Raw genomic sequence first — 20,482 nt, 5'->3', positions numbered from 1 at the left:
CTCTTTCCGGACAACAAAAGGGACATACGGGCGTTTCTGGGATGGTTGGTTATTATCGACGCTTCATTCCCCAATTTGTGGAGATAGCCGCCCCCTTAACTCATCTCCTCAGAAAAGACGTATGCCCTCGGGTATTGCTATATCCCACCTCCGAGATGCTAAACGCCTTTCACTCCCTGAAGAGCGCCATTACCACAGGTCCTATTCTGATATCTCCTGATTTGGGGAAATCATTTCTGGTCTCTACAGATGCCTCCAATTTTGGTATAGGCGCAGTACTGTCCCAGATGGGGGAGGATTGGTTAGAATATCCGGTCCTATATATTAGCAGAAAGCTCCACCCCAGGAAACTAAAATACCCCACGATCGAAAGGGAATGCCTGGCCATTAAGTGGGATATAGAAAAACTGCACTATTACCTAAAGGGATGCCCATTCATCCTGTACACGGACCATGCTCCTCTAAAATGGATGTATCAAAACAAAGGCCACAATTCCCGAGTACTCCGCTGGTTCCTGTCCTTGCAGCCATATGCATTCGAGGTATGGCATCGCAAAGGGAAAGATAACGGGAACGCAGTCTTTTTGTCTAGGGTATTCCCTCTCCCCGATCGGGAGAATCCAGGGGGTGTGGTGTGTGACGGGGTGGGTCCGGACAATGAGAGAACTGATAGTGGAGAAGTGTGGCTCACTGGTTAGAGGAGGCAGACCTGGAAGCAGAGGTCAGCCCGGGACCAGGGTTCAATTCCCGGCTCGGCGGGGTCTTGAGTCCTAAAAATGTCCATGGACTCGACAATTCTCGCTCCGGTGCCTACTCGATTCACGGTTTCACACTCTGCGACTCTGGGTAATAGCTTGCTTAATCTCCACAACGGCCCCTCGCGGCGGGATGCCTGGCTTTCACCTTGCGGATAACCCTGCCGGGGTTATCTCACAGGGGAATACCAGGACGGGTTCCCTAAGCAAGCGCTTAGAAACCGCTTGGTGATTTATGCTATATAAATTCCTGTACATTTCCATTTCCATTTACATCCTTGTACAGACTGGTGGTCTACAGAGTCTCTCTCTACCCCTTTTGTCTCCCAGCAGAATGACGAATGGACATCGTCATTGAATTCCCCTTGGAAACCGAGAACTAAAGAAGAGGATGGCGGTTTCTTTAACTGGGGTTTCGAAGGAGAGGAAACCCCGCCCGCAGCTGGCGTCACTGCCTATCCACCAATAAGGACAGACGCAACACGGAAGCTGGTGTGCATCGACACCGGCCGGGAGGAGGAGAACGCGAGGTTCACTGTCGCTGGAGAAGACGAAGAGCGGAATCAGGGACCCGGGGCAAGAAACGAGGAAACCGGAGCTGTGCCAGGAGGCCAACGTCCCCGTGAATTGCCGAGCCACGCCCCAGGAGGAGCGTGGCCTTCGCAGGTATGGCACCGCATCTCGGGGTGGGTGGGAAGGAAGGAAGCTCCCGACTCCTATGCTAAACGCCCGCCGCCACTGTTAGTAACTGGCTGCCACTTCTGCACGTTTTGTTTGCTTTTCCCTCACCTTTTTACAGAGCACCTGACACGCCGCTATATAGTGACCCTAAATATTTATGGTTAAAAAGGCACTTGAGTGTGTGGTGTCCCCTCACTCCCGGCCCCTGACGCACTTATAGGCTAAGAGGATCCAGTCCTGATAGTGTCATTCTTTCTTTCTCCCCACACGCCTCGGAAGAGGAAGATCAACAACCGAGCAAGAACCAACTTGCGAGAGTTAGAACTGAAAAGCCAAAGGAAGACCTGGACTGACAAACTCCTTTTCCACCTCTTGGCAGAACCTGTCACTCCACATACCTGTACTTACTTAACAAATAAACCTTTGTTTCTGCATCTCTGGCCTCAGCCCAATTCTTGTAACCCCGCCACATTCTGTTTTTCACGTTTTACAGAAAGCAGCCCAAACACCAGAATATTTACTATGACACGTCAGACACCAATGACCCAACAGAAAACATTGGACAGGTGTGGGACTCGCACGGTCCAGATTTCTTTACGCACCTCACATTTTAAATCCTGTGGTTCCTATTTTTAACGAATACAAGTACCAGAATGCAATAGGAAGACACCAGCGCTACCTATGGAACAAGTTATCTGGTTCCCAGAAGTCGAAGTTAGCATCTTGTGACAAATCACAATGATCAGGCTGTACACGGGATCGAGGAAGTTTAGGTTTTATTTGAACCACTTTTCTTTGGGGATGCCAGAGTTAGATACTACAAATAATCCACGTTTTACAGTCTTGTTTTACTTCACAGGCTTCTTCTAGGTCTCCTGTTGAGTTTCACAGGCGTCTTCAGTTATCCCTGTTAACCGCCACAGGCGTCTTTTCTTCGTATTTCCTCTTGGCTCTCGAGTATCCCCGGGCCTCTCAGGCATGTAAGAGAAGAGCTTGTGAGGGCAGTGTGAACCACAACTCAAAGTAGGGAGGGATCACCGTGACCACAAATAAAACAAAACCAGCTACAGTGAATGAGTGTAAGGAACCGGAATATGTGAGGGGGTATTGGAGGTGCCTTCTATCCTCCCTCGCCTCACCATCTACCCGTGACACACTCCCATACCTGTTGGAGCCATGCTCCTCCTGGGGCGTGGCGGGGCGCGACGCCTTGTCGTGGGCCTCCTGGCTCGTTTACTTCGGATCTTTTCTTCGTCGTCACCAGCAGCAATGCTCGTTCTTCCTTCGGTCCGTTCGCTCCGTCCTCCTGTGTCTCCTCACGTTCTTCTCCTTCCCTTCCGGATTCCGGCTCTCTGACGTCATCCTTCTCCCTCCATCTGACTGGTTAGTGGTGGTTGACATTCGTCCTCTGGGAGGGGCCTCCCAAGTTATCGTCCCAATTAAAGGGGCCAGGTCCAAAAAACACAGAGTCCTTGTCACCTCTGCGCCTCTCGGCCGTGTCCCAATCGACTGGCTGTAAAGAAAAGAAAGGGCTGAGTTCAGCGGGTACAGCCCACCAGTACTTATCATGCATCTTCCCCTTCTGTGGCATGTAGGGATCATCACACATCTGTTCTGAAAATTCTAAAGAGAGATTAAAAAAGCTACCCAATCGTTTTGAGGTCGGAGGGGCTGGGCGAGCGAAGGGGGTAGAAGTTGACAGCCGGAGACACTGTCACCCCTGTCTGTCTCTTCACAAAGCACGGGACACGACCCCTGAGGAGTAATGCGAAAAAGATTTGTATTTCCTGTGGTTGGGGATGGGTGAAGCGGGGCGGGGCCTCAGACCGGCCTTCTGTTGGTTCACAAACATGCTTCATGCCTGTAATGAAAATTATCAGCATTGAGTTATTAGGGGCTAGAGACATTAGAAGCGCATCCTGCTAAAGTGTGAGGGCATGCTGTGTGAGAGGCATTCCAAGGGGTGTAATTATCCCTTCCCCACCCTGCAACGGAGGAGTGAGGGGAGACTGGTTGAACCAGGACCTTGCAGCTTGTAATTACAAGGCACAGGAGCAGCGGCCCGGGCTCTGGTGTCTGTAGAGCGGAGGGTACGGCAATTACAGGAGCGGCGGGAGGGCATGCCTAGTGCTGTTTAGAAAGTTCTGCTTGAGGCATTTGTGAGCGACAGGGTGCGGGGGAGCAAAAGGTGAGAAATGAGGGAAAGACACCACATTTAAGAGCTCTCGCTTTTGTACAGCCAATTATTGAATCTATATTCGAACAATTTTAGGGGCACAGAGGGTTACCGGGCTCTTAATTGCAGAAACAACAGCGCTTAAATTACCGTTCTTTAAGTGCCTGCCCATCCTTTGGCACATTTCTAGCCTTCCCTCCTTTCTCCCCTTTTAAATGGAGTTCCTTTTCATGCCGGCGGCCCTTGTGTGAAGGCGGGACAGCAAAAGCTGTTTCCGTACCAGATCTAAAAACGTATCATGCTGTCCTAGTATAGCCTGGCATAGCCAATAGGTCTCGCCTTTTGGCTGGTCTGTTACCTTCCAGTTATTTTTGTCTGCACTCCGAGTGCTCTGAAGTAGCCGAAAGCAAACACGTAGCGCTTTACAAACCTATTATTTACATAAATGAAGGTTACTAATAGCAATACAGTTTGGCAAACACATGATTTGCATTTGCAATCAAGCCAGGATGCCATATGAAACTATGGTCCTAAAAGACAGAATGCATGTTGCCAAACTGCACAAAGTCTTGACAGCCAGAAACAGTCAGACACCAGACCCAGCCATGATCAATACAATCAGTAAGGTTTAGATCTCGGCATATGGTTTGTTAAAAAGGTGGCTCTATTTGAAGGCGAATGTGAGAAGACAAATCCTCAAAAGACATTTTCCCTGCACCCCAGTTAAGCAGCTTGCTCGGTTTGTTAGGCTTGTCGTCACTCACCTGCCCCCAAGGGCTGCAGCAATTACGAAAACCCATGACTGAGCTCCCAGAGACCCCATTCCAGCATGGCATCAGAGAGCGGAACCCGGGAGATGACAGCTGGGGGTTGGCGGGCATGAGGGGCACGTTTGAAGGACTTCAAGGTCTGTGAATGGATCAAAAGCATATGGGCCAGGGTCTACTGCCTACCTTTCGGTCTTCCACCAGGCACATTGTTCTGTGAGGCCGGCAGCGGCCTTTTCACTCGCGATAAGCGATCTGACCGTACTTGGAGCACAAAGGTAACAGAAGGGACCACGTGACCTACAGTTATTGTAGAGCAGTAAGCACAATTTCAAACTGAAACAAGTGCTGAAAGACAACCGCGGCCCGAAAGTTAAAGCGGCGCGTGAGCAAGCAGAGGGCATGTACAGCGTTTACCTTGCGGGAACGAGCAGCGGCAGGTGCAATAATTGCTAACAGATGGCGCGCTGCTCGCTCCCGCAAGGTAAATGCCATACATGCATGAGTACTAAAAGGGAACAGTGCAAAACATGCACAAGTTGGAACAAAAGCCTGGAGCGATTCCAAGAGGTCACTCCAAAGCAGCGCTTGCGTGCTGCATAGGTGAGACCTAAAATGCAATAGAACACTGTGCAACCACCATCGTATAAGCTCAAAAGGGCCAAGAAATATGATGCTTCTCAAAAACAACCGGGCCCACAACCTGTCATCAACAGAGTAAGAGAGCAAGAAAGGAAAATACCTGCCAGTGCAGGAGCACCACACCAAATGCCATTTGTAGGCCAATAGGCACCGCCCTATAAAGGCTAACACAGAAAATGAATCAAGGAGACCATCCCCGGTCAGACGGAGTACGAGGAAGAAGAGGACGGTATAGCGAGCAGTGATTAAGATTTCGCTCCACTTCGACTATCCTGAAAATGGCATAAAGCAGAGTCAGCTTGACCATCGAAAGGCACGTCCACCAAGGCAGACTGTACAACCTCAAAGAAGCAAGAGGGGCATAGCCAGGCAAGCCTGCGAAAAACTACAGAGAGAGCTATCGCTCATCCAACAGAATCTGTGGTATGCATGCCACAACGAATCAGCAATTTAGCAGCATGACGGCCATCCTGGACCACCTGAGTAAGAGCGTACCGAGTGTCATTAGGGATAGAGGGGAGAAGGCGCAAGACCGAATCCCACAACACATGAGAAAAACTGCCCAAAAAACAAGCAGTAATAAAGGGCTGCAAAGCGGAGCTGGTGGCAGAAAAGAGCTATCGACAAAGAGCATCTAGACTTTCAGAGGTCTGGAGGGACGTTGGGCACGGTGGTAGGCTGTACCAGCCTGAACCATAAAGCTGAGCGGAGTAGGCTGTGTGAAAAGGCAGATTTCCAGTGACAGGATGGTGCCTATGAGCTATAAACCAGTCCACAGAAGGCCTTGAAGTACGAGTTACTTACCTTAGGTAACAATGTATCAGGTAGAGATGATTCTAGCCGCAGATTCCTTCACGTAGAATTATTCCCAGGCGTGAGACTAGATCCAGATACTTTTTTTCCACAGCATCCCTGAGCGCGGGCGAGTGGGACAATATCACGCAACTCAGCCCAGGCGTCGTCCACGCACGTGATGTCCGCAAGGTCACATAAGACCCGCCCCGGAGCGCCTACGTCAGTTAAAAAACTGTGGACGCATGGGAATAGTGTGCGAAAAGCAGAAAATTTGGAAAGAATCGGTGACAAACACAGTAACCACAGTAGTGTCACACCGCAGAACCCAAGGCAGGGAAAGAAGAAGAAGAGACGAGCAGGGCCCTGCACAACCACCCTGACAGCACATAGACAGCCTCCCATCTTTGAGCCCTGGAGGCAAGGAACATGCGTAAGGTCGCCCACCACCCATATCCTGAGCAAGGAAGGGAACCTACAGACGCGCAAGGGTACTGCTACGCAAAAATTTCCGGATCCAGTCTGACGCCTGGGGATATTCTAAGGTAAGGAATCTAATACTAACGTGTCTCTTTCAGATTGGTCCATTCTTCCAGGATCCAGCACTTGTTCAGCTGGGCATTTCTTGGCCTGTGACCTGGTCACAGCAAGGACATGTGAGGAGAAACCTAATGCCTCACAGCCCATGCATGAAGTGAAGTATACTTTCCCATACTTAGTCAGAATACCTACTCAGGCTGTTCTTGTTTGTACTGGGGACATGGATATGGCCCCTCCTGTAAGTCCTAGTACTCTGGGCAAATACAGGCAAACACCTTTAATCAATGGAAAAATGGCTCAGGCCTACAGGGACACATGTGCCAGTGTCACTATGGTGACAACAACATTTGAGGACCCTGATCAGATCATGCTAGGTTCAGACTACCAGTGAGAACATGAGAGGGAACAACATTTGTTCCCATATTTCCATTATACTAAGTCAGAACCCACCTCAGTTCCCAGGGTTAACCCTACTATAGCCTTGGGGGGTACACTACCACTACTAACTGTACTAGGGGGTGCAGGTGTCTTAGGGACAGTAGTGGTAGGAGTTTGGCCTTTCTTGGTGCACTCACTAAATCAGTGAGTCTTACTTTTACAGTATTTACAGTATTTACAGTATTGGCACCATGGTTTCTTTGGACCACCGAAATGCCCCAGTTAAGGATAGTTCCCTAATTAAAGACTGTAGAAATGCCTATAAGCAGACCTTAAAAAGGAGAAAAGAGATTTTTAAAAAGGAAGCCTGGGAAACTCTGTGTGAAGCATCTTTAAGCAGGGACTCTGCAGCTTTTTGGAAGGCTGTTAACGCCCCCTTTCTGAACTATAACATCACCGCTACAATAGAAGTAGCAATACCTAGGAAAGAGTGGGTGAAACACTTTTCAGAACTGTACTCTGCTGAGATCCAAGAGGAGGATCGCTCATTAGAGAAAGATCAAGCTGAAAATTATTCACACTTAATGAGCAAACTGGTCCCTGACATCTCTGTAGCAGAAGTAAATGCTAGCATCAATGCAAGTTTGGGGGGCAAGGCACCGGGCCCGGATGGGGTCCTGGTGGACCTATATAAAAATTATATAGAACTTTGGGCCCCGATTCTTACACGACTCTTTAATGCTACACTCCATACTGGTCTTCTTCCTACCTGGTGTGAATCACTGATAGTCCCTATATTTAAAAAGGGAGACTGGGCTAGCTGTCAATGTTATCGCCCAATATCACTCTTGGATTCTACTATTAAGGTCTTTGGACGGGTGATTTTAAACAGACTGCAAATTTGGGCGGATGAGAACAAGATAATCAGTGATTTACAATATGGTTTTAGAAAAGGGCTCGGCACAATTGATCAATGTTTGAATTTGCATATTTTAATAGAAAAGTACACGAAAGCCAAAGAGGGTCAAATGTTTTTAACTTTTGTAGACTTAACCTCTGCATTCGACTGTGTGTCACATAGTAAACTTTGGCTGGTGATGGACAAATTGGGGGAAGACTTTTTAATCACTAACTTCCTCTGGGAACTCTATCTAGGTGCATCCGCCAGAGTCAGACATGGGAAAAATGGTGAATGTACAGAATCCTTTGGAATCGCTAGAGGAGTACGACAAGGCTGTGTTTTGGCCCCGTTCCTCTTTACACTCTATATCAATGATGTGGAGAACACCTTATTGAGGAAGTGTAGGGACATGCCGATGGTGGGGGAAAGATCAGTCCCAGCTCTGTTGTATGTCGACGACGCTGTCCTGATGGCCAGAACTCCACTGGCCATGCAAAGTTTAGTTACCTCCTTTGCAGACTTTATGACAGGGTTGGATTTGAGGATAAACTGTTCAAAGACTTTCACTATGAACTGTGGTTTGGGTGCACACAAAAAGAGGAAGGTAGTTTTTATTGGTTCTTCCCCAGTCGATTCTACTTTAACTTTTTCTTATTTAGGAGTTTTATTTGATCATACGGGCCTATGGAATACCACAATTAACACTAGAAAATTATTGTATTGCAAATCCATCATGGCCTTAAAGCATTTTAGCCAAAAAATTGGCAGAAGGCCAGTTGGGGAAAGGCTGACTGTGTATAAAGCTACTTGTGTAGCAATTGCGACATATGGCGCAGGTTTATGGCGCTATGCAAACGTAACATCTTTACAGGTGGTAGAAAACCTCTTTATGAAGTATCTCCTTGCTGTACCCAAAAGTGTCTCCACATATGTCTGCCATGCAGAACTTGGGCAACCTTATCTGGAGGATACCATAAAGACAGCCCCTGTATTATTATGGCATAGAGTCTGGACGATTGATGAATGTGGGCTAAATCGATTGATCATGAATAATGTGGTTGAATTGGAAAAGAGTAGTAAAGTAAAATGGTTGTGTTATGTGAAGAAATTCCTCACGGATTTGGGTATGGAGGATTACTTTTCCAATCCTTCATCTTTATGTAACATTTCAAGGAAATCCTTGAAGGAAAAATGTATGGCCCACTTACATGACCAGAGAACAATAATAGAAATGAAGAAAATTACTGTAGTTGCCCATGAACATATTATGATTTCAAGAAAATGCAGCCATATGTTAAACTGCAAATGAGTGACCATGAGAGGTTCTTATTAACCCGTTTTAGATTTAATTTGAAAGTTTAGGTTGCTTAGTTTCCCCGCCATGAATGACTGGTCGAAAAATTTGATTAAGTGCCCATGTGACGATTTGTGTGAACAGTCGGATATACATATTCTTTTCTTTTGTAAATGTTATACTATGCCGCGACGGAGGTGGGTTGTGCCACTGTTGAAGACTATGGAAATTAATCGCTGTTGACCTGCCTTTTTAGCTGTACAGAAGCTTGATAATATTTTAACTATTGTATTTATTTCTTTGTTTTTAAAAAATATTTATAAATCACGTAAATCGATTATAACCTGAATTGTGAAGAAACTGATCTTGGTGCATTGGATGGATTTCCTATACTTATCAATTGTGTTTTTATTTGTACTTTTATGGTGATTGTGTTTTAATAACCGAATAAAGAATATTTGATTTGATTTGATTTGACTCATCCATAGTTTCCTATGGATTTAACTATTTTTGAAACTTTTATCTTGATTTGGGTATTTTGGATAGTTGTTGTTTCGGTCTTGTCATAGTCAGATAAATATTGGTTATTTTTCTAAAATGGTGAGGTGTCCTTTTGTATGTTTCACTATGTTACTATGTGTGTTTGTATAAATGCTTTACACATCGCCTCTGACATAAGTCTGACTGCTTGTGCCAAGCTACCAAGAGGGTGAGCTGGTGTTATCTTTGCTGTGTGATCCCCTTAGCCTGACTAGAATAAGGGTCCCTACTTGGACAGGGTGCAAACCACTGCCACCTACAGACTCCGGTTTTTAACATCATCCTAGACACCAAAGGCAGACAAAGGTGGGGATCTGTTACAGATATCTGTCTGCGGCATTCCCTGCAAGGTGGCAAACCTGTAGGTTTCTGAGGTAACATAATTCCCTACAAACTGAAACAAAGAGGACAAAACGGCTCAACAAAAAAGTTGATCAAAAGACTACTGGGTTAACTTTCCGGACCCGCGACTGTTGGCGCAGAAAGACAGGAACTGATGTTTCCACGTCGGGGTGGAACCTATATAGGTACTGCATGCATCCGGCATGGACAACGTTGACGAAGAGCCATTAGCACCATCTACAAGTGTGCAGAGGTACTGCTCAAGATTTTCTGGATCCAGTCTTACGTTGGGGAATATTCAAAGATAAGGAATGTGCGGTTAGAAGTCTGTTCCAGAAGTACCAGTGCACCTGACCATGTCCATCATCTAACAACATTTGACAATACTTTAAACATTTTGAAAATTTTTGAGTTAGTATATTTAACTTCTCACCTTGTTACGACAACTGATTTCCATGTTTTGCTGTCTGCTCCTTCAAGCTGTGGACCTCTGCTTTCAGCAAAGTTTAATTTCTCACCAGCCTCCTCCAGCTGAGCAATCAGTTTTTCGTTCATTAATTCCACATTGTTTTTGGCTATTCGAAGCTTCTCAGCACCTTCAGCTTCCTGTTTAATGAGGCACAGTACATTTTTAAAAAGAATTTACAAAAAATGCTAATGTGCAATATAGCTCCAGAATTACACAAAAAAATGCCCACTTATTCTCCAGCAATTATATTTGTGTTCTTTATCCTCTCATATCCTTTGATTGGAAAATAGGGACGCGGATAAGATATAAGCGATATTAGACCTGTTAGCCGTATGGTGATCTTCTACCAAACTTTTTGCTTTCTCCAATCCTGTTTGATGAAATTTGCTTTTTATGGCCTTAGGCCTCTGTGCATTGTACCACTGCTAACTAGTGCTAAAGTGCTTGTGCTCACCCCTCTAAACATGGTAAAATTGGCTACACCCAATTATCACATTTAATTTACCTATAGGTCCCTAGCAAAGTGGTAAAACATATACCCAGTGTAGGAAAGTGCCCCTTTTTGCATGGTTACCAACCACGTTTTGCCTGATTACTGATGTACTTTGACTGAATGTGACCTGGGTCCCTGCTACTCAGGGTCCCAGTGCCTGGGTTCTTTCCCAAAATTGCACCTTTGTAAACACAATTGGCACACCTCTGGCCCACATATAAGCCCCTTGTAAAAGGTACCAATGGAACCAAGGCCCTTGTGAACAGAGTATCCAAGGGCTGCAGCATGTTAGTCAGACAGTCAAGGATCTTTATTCGGTTGAATTTCAACCATAAAAGAATACATCTTAAAAACAATTAAAACAAATAACAGGTAGGTAAAATATACATGACCGATAAAAATTCCATGACAATAACAATTTCTTTTTTCAGAATGTCAATATCTTGAGTGAGTGTTTCCACAAACAATCCTCTATAAATACTAAGCACAAAATATAGATGGTTAATAAATTGATTTTTGGACAATATCCCGCAAGCGAACGGCAGAAGAAATGTATCTGTAAAACATGTCACAGGACTGCCATTGCAGCCTGAATGCTCATTTAAACTACCAATTCGACTTGGCAATATAACCCCCTTGCCAGGCTTTAAACACCCCTTTTATTGCATATAAGTTACCCCCAAGGTAGGCCCATAAGGCAAGGTGCATTTTGTATTTAAAGAACAAGTTGCTTACCTTCGGTAACAATGTATCTGTAAGAGACATATGTAGTTATAGATTCCTTACCTTACAATTAGGCCCAGGCGTCAGACTGGATCTGGAAACAGTTTTCCGTAGCAGTACTCCTGCGTGTCGGTAGGTGGCATCGTTCGACTCCGCGTCCGTCATTGGCGTCACGGTCACCGGGATCAGGTTGAGGTGTCTACTTAGACCCCACCTCTGCGCGCCGACGTTAGTTCTGACAGGACTTTTCACGGCAAAAGCGCAGAACCATGCAAGACACTGGCCACTGGGCACATAACTAGGGCCCTGTAAGGGAGTCACTATCCCTAGAAGTCAGTTAGCAGAACGAGGAGGATGGGTGGGGTGGTAATGAATCAATAACTAGATATGTCTCTTACAGATAAATCGTTACCGAAGGTAAGCAACTTGTTCATCTGAAAGAGACTGTAGTTATAGATTCCTTACCTTAGAGTAGATGCACAAGTTACTACTTGGGTAAGAGACATTAGTTAGTGAGATTCCTTACCTTAGAATAATCCCCAGGTGTCAGACTGGATCCAGAAAGCTTTCGTCAGCAGGACCCCTGCGCGTCGATAGGCGTCGTCGTACGGCTCCGTGTGCGTCGTTGGCGTCATATTCGCCGAGATGACATCACTGGAGCTACTTAGATGCGCCCACGCGGGCGGACGTCAGTTCTGTACACAACTTTCTGCGACAGGAACGCAGAGCCATATAAGATACTGACCACTGGTGCATAGAAACTAGGGCCCGAAAGGATGATCTTAACCCTAGAAATCAGTTCGCAGAACAGGGAGGCTGGGTGGGGCGGTAAGGAATCTATCACTAACTAATGTCTCTTACAGATATGTTGTTACACAAGTAGTAACTTGTGCATCCGAAAGAGACAAGTTAGTGATAGATTCTTTATCTTAGAAGAGATACACCAGCAACACCAACCCCGGTGGTAGGTCTGCGAATAAGATTACACTAGAAAGTCAACAGAAGACGTCCCTCTGGACCTGACTGTTAAGGCAATAATGCTTTGTAAAAGTGTGCAGTGAAGCCCACGTGGCAGCTTGACAGGTGTCTTGCAGGGGGGACACCACGTCCCAAAGCCGTAGTGGCTGCTGTTGCCCTGGTAGAATGGGCACGCAGCCCCACCGGAGGTTCCTTTTTAGCCATAGAATAACTTTGATACACAAGATGACCCAGCGGGAGATAGTCCTCTTGTGAACAGCCCGGCCTTACCTGGCACCTGCATAGCCAACAAAGAGCTGGTGATCCACCTGAAATGCTTGTGTGCAATTCAGGTAAAAGGAGAGTGCACGTTTTGGGTGCAGACGGTGGAGCCTCTCTTCCTCCCTGGAAGGAGGCGGAAAGAAAGTGGGAAAGATGATAGTCAGCCTGATGTGGAAGGCAGTGACAACCTTTGGCAAGAAGAGAGGACGAGTGCGAAGCACAACCTTGTCCTGCTAAACCGACAGAAAAGGAGGCTTACAAGAAAGAGCCTGAGGCTCACTCACTCTCCTGGCAGAGGTGATAGCCACCAGGAAGGCAGTTTTCAACGTCAGAAGACGTAAAGGACAATTGTGAAGCGGCTCAAAGGGAGCGCACATGAGATAAGTTAAAACAAGATTCAAGTCCCACTGAGGCATTATGAAATGAACAGGAGGGAACATATGCATAATGCCTTTTAAGAATCTCTGTACAACAGGGGACTTGAACAGAGAAGGCTGATCTGGAAGCCTCGGAAAGGCTGAAATGGCCGAAAGGTAGCCCTTGATAGTGTCCAGAGCAGAGCCCTGCCGGGCCAGAGAAAGAGGGAACAAAAGGACCTCAGAAAGCGGGACAAAAAGGGGATCCGCAGTCTTGACTGTGCACCATGACACAAATTTGTTCCACCTGCAGGCATATACAGATTTAGTAGAGGGGCGCCTGGCTGCCAGAATGACATCACAGACTTTGGGAGCCAAGTCAAATGGAATAAACTGTAGCCGCTCAATCTCCACAAATGTAGGTGGAGGCTGGGCTGGTTCGGGTAAGGAACTGTCCCCTGCTGCTGCGACAGAAGATCCTCCCGCAGAGGCAGTCATATCGGGGGAGCAAGGCTCATACTGAGTAGCTCGTGATACCAAACTCTTCGAGCCCAGTCCGGAGCCACAAGGATGACTTGGGACCGGTCGTGCCTGATCTTCTTCAGCACTCTGGGCAGAAGTGGTGTAGGCGGAAAGGCGTACAACAGACCGCAACTCCAGTCGCGACAAAAAGCGTCGCCGAGCGAGCACCACATTCGAAATTCCAACACGCAGAACTGATGACATTGCGCGTTCTCTTCGGTGGCGAATAGATCTAACCAAGGCTCTCCCCACTGTTGAAAGAGACCTTGCACCACCTCCGAGTGAAGACGCCATTCGTGATCCATCAGACACCGGTGGCTGAGTTTGTCCGCTTTGGCGATCAAAGAACCTACCAGGTGTTGAACCGTCAAGGAAATGCAGTGACATTCCAGCCATGTCCAGATGCGCAGAGCCTCCTGACACAGGGTCCACAACCCCACCCCGCCCTGTTTGTTGCAATACCATGGAAGTAGTGTGGCTCACTGGTTAGAGGCGGCAGACCCGAGAGCAGAGGACGGCCCGGGACCAGGGTTCGATTCCCGGCGCGGCAGGTTTCTGGACCAGGGTCAGCGGACTCGATAATTCTCTCGCCTCTGTGCCCACTCTGATCAGCGATCACACTCGGCAACTCTGGGCATTAGCTTGCCTCATCTTCACTAACGGCCCCACCAGACCGCCGGGGATGCCTGGTCTCACCCTGGAGATACCCATTAAGGGACCATCTCTCAGGGAAGCCAGGAAGTGTTTCGCAGCGGTCGAAGCGCCTTGGGACCCTACGGGTAAAGTAGTGCGCTATATAAATGCCTATACATTTACATCCGTGAACACCTGCACTACCTTCCCCCTGACAGAGGGGAGGAATGCCTTTAGTGCAAGAAGGATCGCCCGAAGCTCCAGAAGGTTGATATGGAGCCGGGACTCCGCCAGAGACCAGAAACCTTTGATCCCCGCCTCTCCCATGTGGCTGCCCCATCCCTGGAGGGACACATTCGTCACCAGTGTGTGCGCTGATTGGGGAAGGGAGAGGGAGAGGGATCTGCCGCTGAACCAATGCTGATTCGGGACCCACCACTGCAATTGTTGTGCAGTGCACTCCGAGAGCTAGACGTAATCGAACAGGTTTCCCTAACGCTGCACCCACTGCAACTTCAGGTCCCACTGCAGAGCCTGCATATGGCACCTGGCATGGTTGGTCAGCAGGATGCAGGAGGCTATGAGTCCCAGCAGCCTCAAGATCTTCCTGACCAAAACCCAGGACATGGGCTGAAAGATCGGAATCTAGCCCGAATATCCTGGACTGCTGTTCAGGAGGAAAAACCCGAAACTGCGCAGTGTCCAGAACCGCTCCGATGAAGAGGAGCTTCTGGTAGGGAATCAGGTGCGACTTTGGCACGTTGATGGAAAACCCCAGCAAATTTAGGAGGTCAACCGCAGTCTGGAGGTGGGAGACGACTGTCTGAGGCGAACCCGCCTTGAACAACCAGTTGTCGAGATAGAGGAAGACTGAAACCCCTGATCTGCGCAGATGAGCTGCGACCACCGCCATCACTTCGTGAACACCCGAGGGGCGCTGGTAAGGCCTAAGGGGAGCACCGTGAACTGAAAATGCTCTTGGCCCACTGTGAATCGCAGGTAACGCCGACGGGCCAGCAGGACGGGAATATGAAAATAAGCATCCTGCAGGTCCAGTGCCACCATCCAGTCTTGTGGGCCGAAAGCAGACAAGACCTGAGCACGAGTGAGCATCTTGAACTTCTCCTTCAGGAGGATTGATGTTCTGAAGGTCTAAGATGGGACGTAGACCCTTGTCTTTCTTTGGAACCAAGAAGTAGTGGGAGTAACAACCATGACCTACTTCTGGCATCAGAACGCGCTCGATGGGCCCCTTGGCCAGGAGGGTTGAAACTTCCTGCTGGAGAAGTGTCAAATGATCCCCCGACATGTGGTGGAACTGCGGTGGCATAGCTGTGGGGTAGACTCGAAGGGGAGGGGGTAGCCCCTTTGAACAAACTCCAGAACCCATCTGTCTGATGTAATGGTGTGCCAGTGGGGGAGGTTATGACGAATCCTGCCCCCTACTGGCATTTGGTGTGCCTGAAACACCGGACTAGGTAGGTGTGGAGGCACTGGCAGCGGGGGTGGTGGTGAACTGAAGCGCACGCTGGCCCCGTGACACGCCTCTGTGAGCCCCACGTCCGCAGCTGCGTTGGGACTGTTGCTGTGCAGGCTTGTTCTGAACTGAACCTGTTTGCACACCTCTTCCGGAGCGTCGAAAGGAGCGAAAGTTAGAAGTTGAAGGAGTACGTGCACCTGAAAGGCCTAAGGACTTGGCCATGGACCGAGAGTCCTTAAAACGCTCCAATGCGGAATCCGTCTTATCACCAAGGAGGCGGGTGCCATCGAAGGGCATGTCCATCAAAGTATTCTGGACATCTGCAGAAAAGCCAGTTGTCCTCAACCAGGCATGACGACGTAACGCCACAGTTTTGGAAATCGCCCTACCCAGTGAATCAGCGATATAAAGACCACAATGTATAGTGAACTTGGCCGCATCTATCCTCTCAATAAGAGCTCGGGAGAGAACTATCTGGGCCACCTGCGGACACTGAGGTAGCACCTGCTCAACCACATCCCATACAGAATGGGAATAGTGGCCTAAGAGACAGGCAGTGTTCACAGACCGCAGTCCAGAACTTGCAGAAGAATAAATCTTCTTGCCATACTGCTCCAATTTCTTGGATTCCTTGTCTGGTGGAGCAGAAGGAAACACACTCGGGACGTGGAGGCCTGCACCACCAAACTCTCAGGTGTAGGGTGCTGAGTGAGGAAGGCTCGCTAAAGTGAAGCTGCTGCTGTTGTGTTTGCCTCGCTACTGGAGTAGCTATCAAGTATCCAGAACTGCTGTTGGACTTGCCTGACAGTCCATAATCTACCTCGTGGCCGCAGAGGAGGGAGAGGCGCCGGCCCCGGGACTGCGAGGACCAGCATACAACACCTTCAGCTGGTCCTCTTCCCGCGTGAGCCGCGCCCCCTCACAGTGCCACGCCCCCAGCCAGCACCGATTACTTCTCGCGGCCCCCGCTTCGCGGGAGCCGCTCGCTAAAGTGAAGCTGCTGCTGTTGTGTTTGCCTTGCTACTGGAGTAGCTATCAAGTATCCAGAACTGCTGTTGGACTTGCCTGACAGTCCATAATCTACCTCGTGGCCGCAGAGGAGGGAGAGGCGCCGGCCCCGGGACTGCGAGGACCAGCATACAACACCTTCAGCTGGTCCTCTTCCCGCGTGAGCCGCGCCCCCTCACAGTACCACGCCCTTACCATCTGTCATATTATTATTTAAACAAGCCCTGTTACGCGCATCGCGGGACGCGCGCGGGTCAAAGCCCGGGGCGAAGCCCGGGCAAAGGGCGGGCCGTCTGTGGCCGTCCGTGGACGAACGAGGACAGGACAGGCCACCTTATATCTGCGTCTGACCCTAGGTAACGCTGAGAAGAGCAGCATATCCCCGGAGAAGGTCGTGGTAAGATCACTCAGAGTTACTGAGTCCTAGATCTAGGTATAGGATTAGGGCACAGACACTTACTCCTGATATCTCCACACATATTAAACCGGCACTCACTAAATACGTCTCTGAAGATAACTCCTAAATTCTACCTCTCGGAGCTAGAGTAATCCTCCCTCTTATTAGTGGATATCCACGTAACTTTAATGGCCTCAAAAAAACTACGCTCGTGCACAATATATATGAAACGTATGGGCACTGAGGAAGCTGTTAGAAAATCCTCTAAGAAAGTACAGAAGCACGACAAAATAACCAGTACCCCTGCAATCACAAAATATTTTTCTGCTTTATCACCGAAAAATCAATTATCCACTATTAACCCTGAAGCAGGAAACAACTCTGACCTCATGGAATTTAAGGAGGAAAAACTTTCATCGTCTCCAAACCAACAACGTGCACACAACTTAAGTGCTTCAGACTTTGAGGGTAACCAAATAGATAATTTGCTAACAGAGGAAATACAAAAACTGGCCCACGAGATATCTCACTCTACTCCCCTAAAGCCGATAAAATCGTCAGGTAGTCAAACCTGCCTTGAAGCGTCGTCGTGTGACATCACAAAGTCACCAAACAACAAATCTGCAATACCATTAACTCAAGAAATTCTAAACATTAGTTCTTTAGAAAAATCACTTCATCATCATTCAGCACATGAGTCCTTCTTAGATCCTTTTTTTCCAAATCAAAATTCAGCAATCCCCGCAACACTTATGTCAAAAGCTCTTTTCTCCTTGCAGGAAATACTGGAATCAGTCCTGACCCACCTAGGTCACATCTTAGCAAACTCAGATGACACTCTCGATGTTCAAATCGGAATACTCAAATTTCTGGTAGAAAAAAAAAGGAAAAAAGACTTATCAAATGCAATAAAAAAACAACAAGAATACGACAAAACGCTAAATCCGGATGGTCAATTAGTTAATTGTACTATAAAAATACAGTCCCCTGATAAACATGACAAAAGCACACAAACATCTAAAGTAGTAAAACTGGAAACAAAAACAAAGGAATCAAAAAGGAATAATATATCACCTATAACTTACTCACTTAAGAAACTTTTCAAAGAAGAACCAAAAAATAATACCACGCAGTACTCTATTTTCTTGAAATCCAGACATAAATCGGTCTCTCACCAACTCGAGCACGCTGGTGACGTTCATGTAATCACCACTCAAAATGAACTAGAAAATGATCCCAAGGATGAGACCACAGAAATAGATGGAATCAAAAGCGCAAAGGGGAATAAAAGGAAAAGAAAGCCATCAAGAAGAATTCACAAAAAAAAGGTGCGCGCAAACTCAAATTCCAAAAACAAACAACTCCGATAATAACTGCTGAGGGAAAAAAAGCTATCATAAACTCTAAAGCTACAAAACCAGAGGTACCTTCAATTAATCAAATTACATTGAATGCGAAACCTTTAAACCCAAAAGCAGATGTATATCTTCCGGTCACAGCATTCTGCAACACTGGGTCGATAACTAATGGAATAAGAGAAAAAGAAATCGGTAAATCTACACCTGGGGAAGGAATAACATCTAAGTATCTTATAATTGAAGAACTCTTCCCCAATGACAACGTGCCACTGAATCGAGGGAGAATAGTCAATCTTCTTCAACAAATACCTTCCCTGCATTCGCTCACAAGTAATGAATTAGATTTGGTGTCTTTTCCGAAAAAAGAAAATAACAAACTAGCGTTGGTTTCATTTTGGTCACCAGTACTTCCAGGGATAATTCTAAGCGAGAAAGAAACATTACACAAAAACGGTTATGATGTAATTGCAAGAACAGAACCCAGGAACATTAAACATAACAAAGGATTTAACGGACTATTTAACAATGTTACACCAAGGAAATGTCAGCATAATTCCTTTACTAATTGGGAAGAGTCGGTATCATATGTTTTGGGTAATGACACTTTAAAAATTCAAGTGAACAAAGGAGAAAGGACAGTATGGAGTCAAGACCTAGAAGGAAGCGCTGTCGAAAAATCAACAAAATCTTGGCCTTGGATATCGGAGACACTAAACAGTAATAAAATAATTAACCATCAACAATATTCTGTTTAGTAACGGCTTGAGCGTCACATCATGGAATATGGCCGGGAAAACTACTAACAAAATGACCGATGCCATAAAAAATCATCCTGATATCCTGGCCCTCCAGGAAACTTGGGCAATAACAACCTTCTGCCAGAAAGGATACTATGTTTATGACATCCCAGCAAAGAAATCGAATCGTGGCCATGCAAAGGGCGGGCTGGCAATCCTGCTAAGTGAAGAATACCTATGGTATCAAGAAAATATCGAGACAAAGTCTGAAAACCTGCAGTGTATTAAGGTGGCACTGAGATCACTACCCACAGGTCCCCGTAAAGCAATATTGCTTTTTAACATATATGCCCCACCAGGGAATAATCAAGATGTCCTTTTTGATGCGATAATGGAAACAATCAGTCATATCCTTGATGATCGTACCCAAATGCCATTTCTTATAATGGGTGACCTGAACGGAAAAATTTCAAATAGTGAAATTGGAAAATGGGCCAATTCAGCTAAAGAAGAATCCTTGGAAATGTCCTTCCCAAAATTCCCCAAAGGTAACAAATCTGATAAAAGAGGTAGGTCACTACTATCTTTACTACCAAGTATAAATGGGACAATACTTAATGGTAATACGGAAGGTGACATACCGGCATCACAAACTAGACGGGGAAACGGAACTTCTTCTATTCTCGACTACCTAATCTGTGGGATGGATATAAAGGAGTCAGTTACGTACCTGAAAATCTACTTTACAGAGGAAAGCGACCACGCCGTCTTACATCTAACTACTTTATGGATGGCATATACCTCCCTCACTAAACAGCCAACACTGCATAAATTTACAACTGAAGCTAATATTAGCCAGAGGCGGATCTTTTGGAACTCCTCTATTTCGGACAATATCACTACACTGGTTGCTCATACTCAATTACTAACTATCACTCATTCAGATGATCCCATCACAAATTTCGAATACATAATCAAAAACCTTAAGAACTTTCTCTTAAATAAATCACAGCAGGCCAGTTATGGAAAAAGTATTACTACTAATAAAAATAAAAATCGCAACTCTCCTGCTGCAAAAAAACTCAATAGACTCATTCGAGCACAACATCTGAACTTCTCAATAACAATAAAGGCAGAAATCAATAAACTCAAAAACCAAATACGAAGAGAGAAAAACAAGCATAAAAAAATACTGCATGATCGTAATTGGCTAGACATACAAATAGCCGCTAAAGACCACAATCAACGAAAATACTGGT

The 20,482-nt window shown here is 46.7% G+C and overlaps 1 protein-coding gene across 2 annotated transcripts in view; it reads right to left on the bottom strand.

Annotated features, from left to right (window-relative positions):
* Nucleotides 1-20,482, bottom strand: part of CEP290 (centrosomal protein 290) — a 1,500,249-nt gene that overhangs the window by 137,922 nt on the left and 1,341,845 nt on the right. For both annotated transcript variants that reach the window (XM_078678872.1, XM_078678869.1), the window contains exon 48: nucleotides 10,242-10,414. In XM_078678872.1, coding sequence (XP_078534998.1) covers nucleotides 10,242-10,414 — 173 coding nt within the window. The remainder of the gene's footprint in view (nucleotides 1-10,241; nucleotides 10,415-20,482) is intronic.

Source organism: Lissotriton helveticus, chromosome 1_1 (assembly GCF_964261635.1).
Source record: "Lissotriton helveticus chromosome 1_1, aLisHel1.1, whole genome shotgun sequence".
Classification (NCBI taxonomy): Eukaryota; Metazoa; Chordata; class Amphibia; order Caudata; family Salamandridae; genus Lissotriton; species Lissotriton helveticus.
The sequence above is the reverse complement of the archived record's forward strand: the minus strand, read 5'-3'. Positions and strand labels throughout refer to the sequence as shown.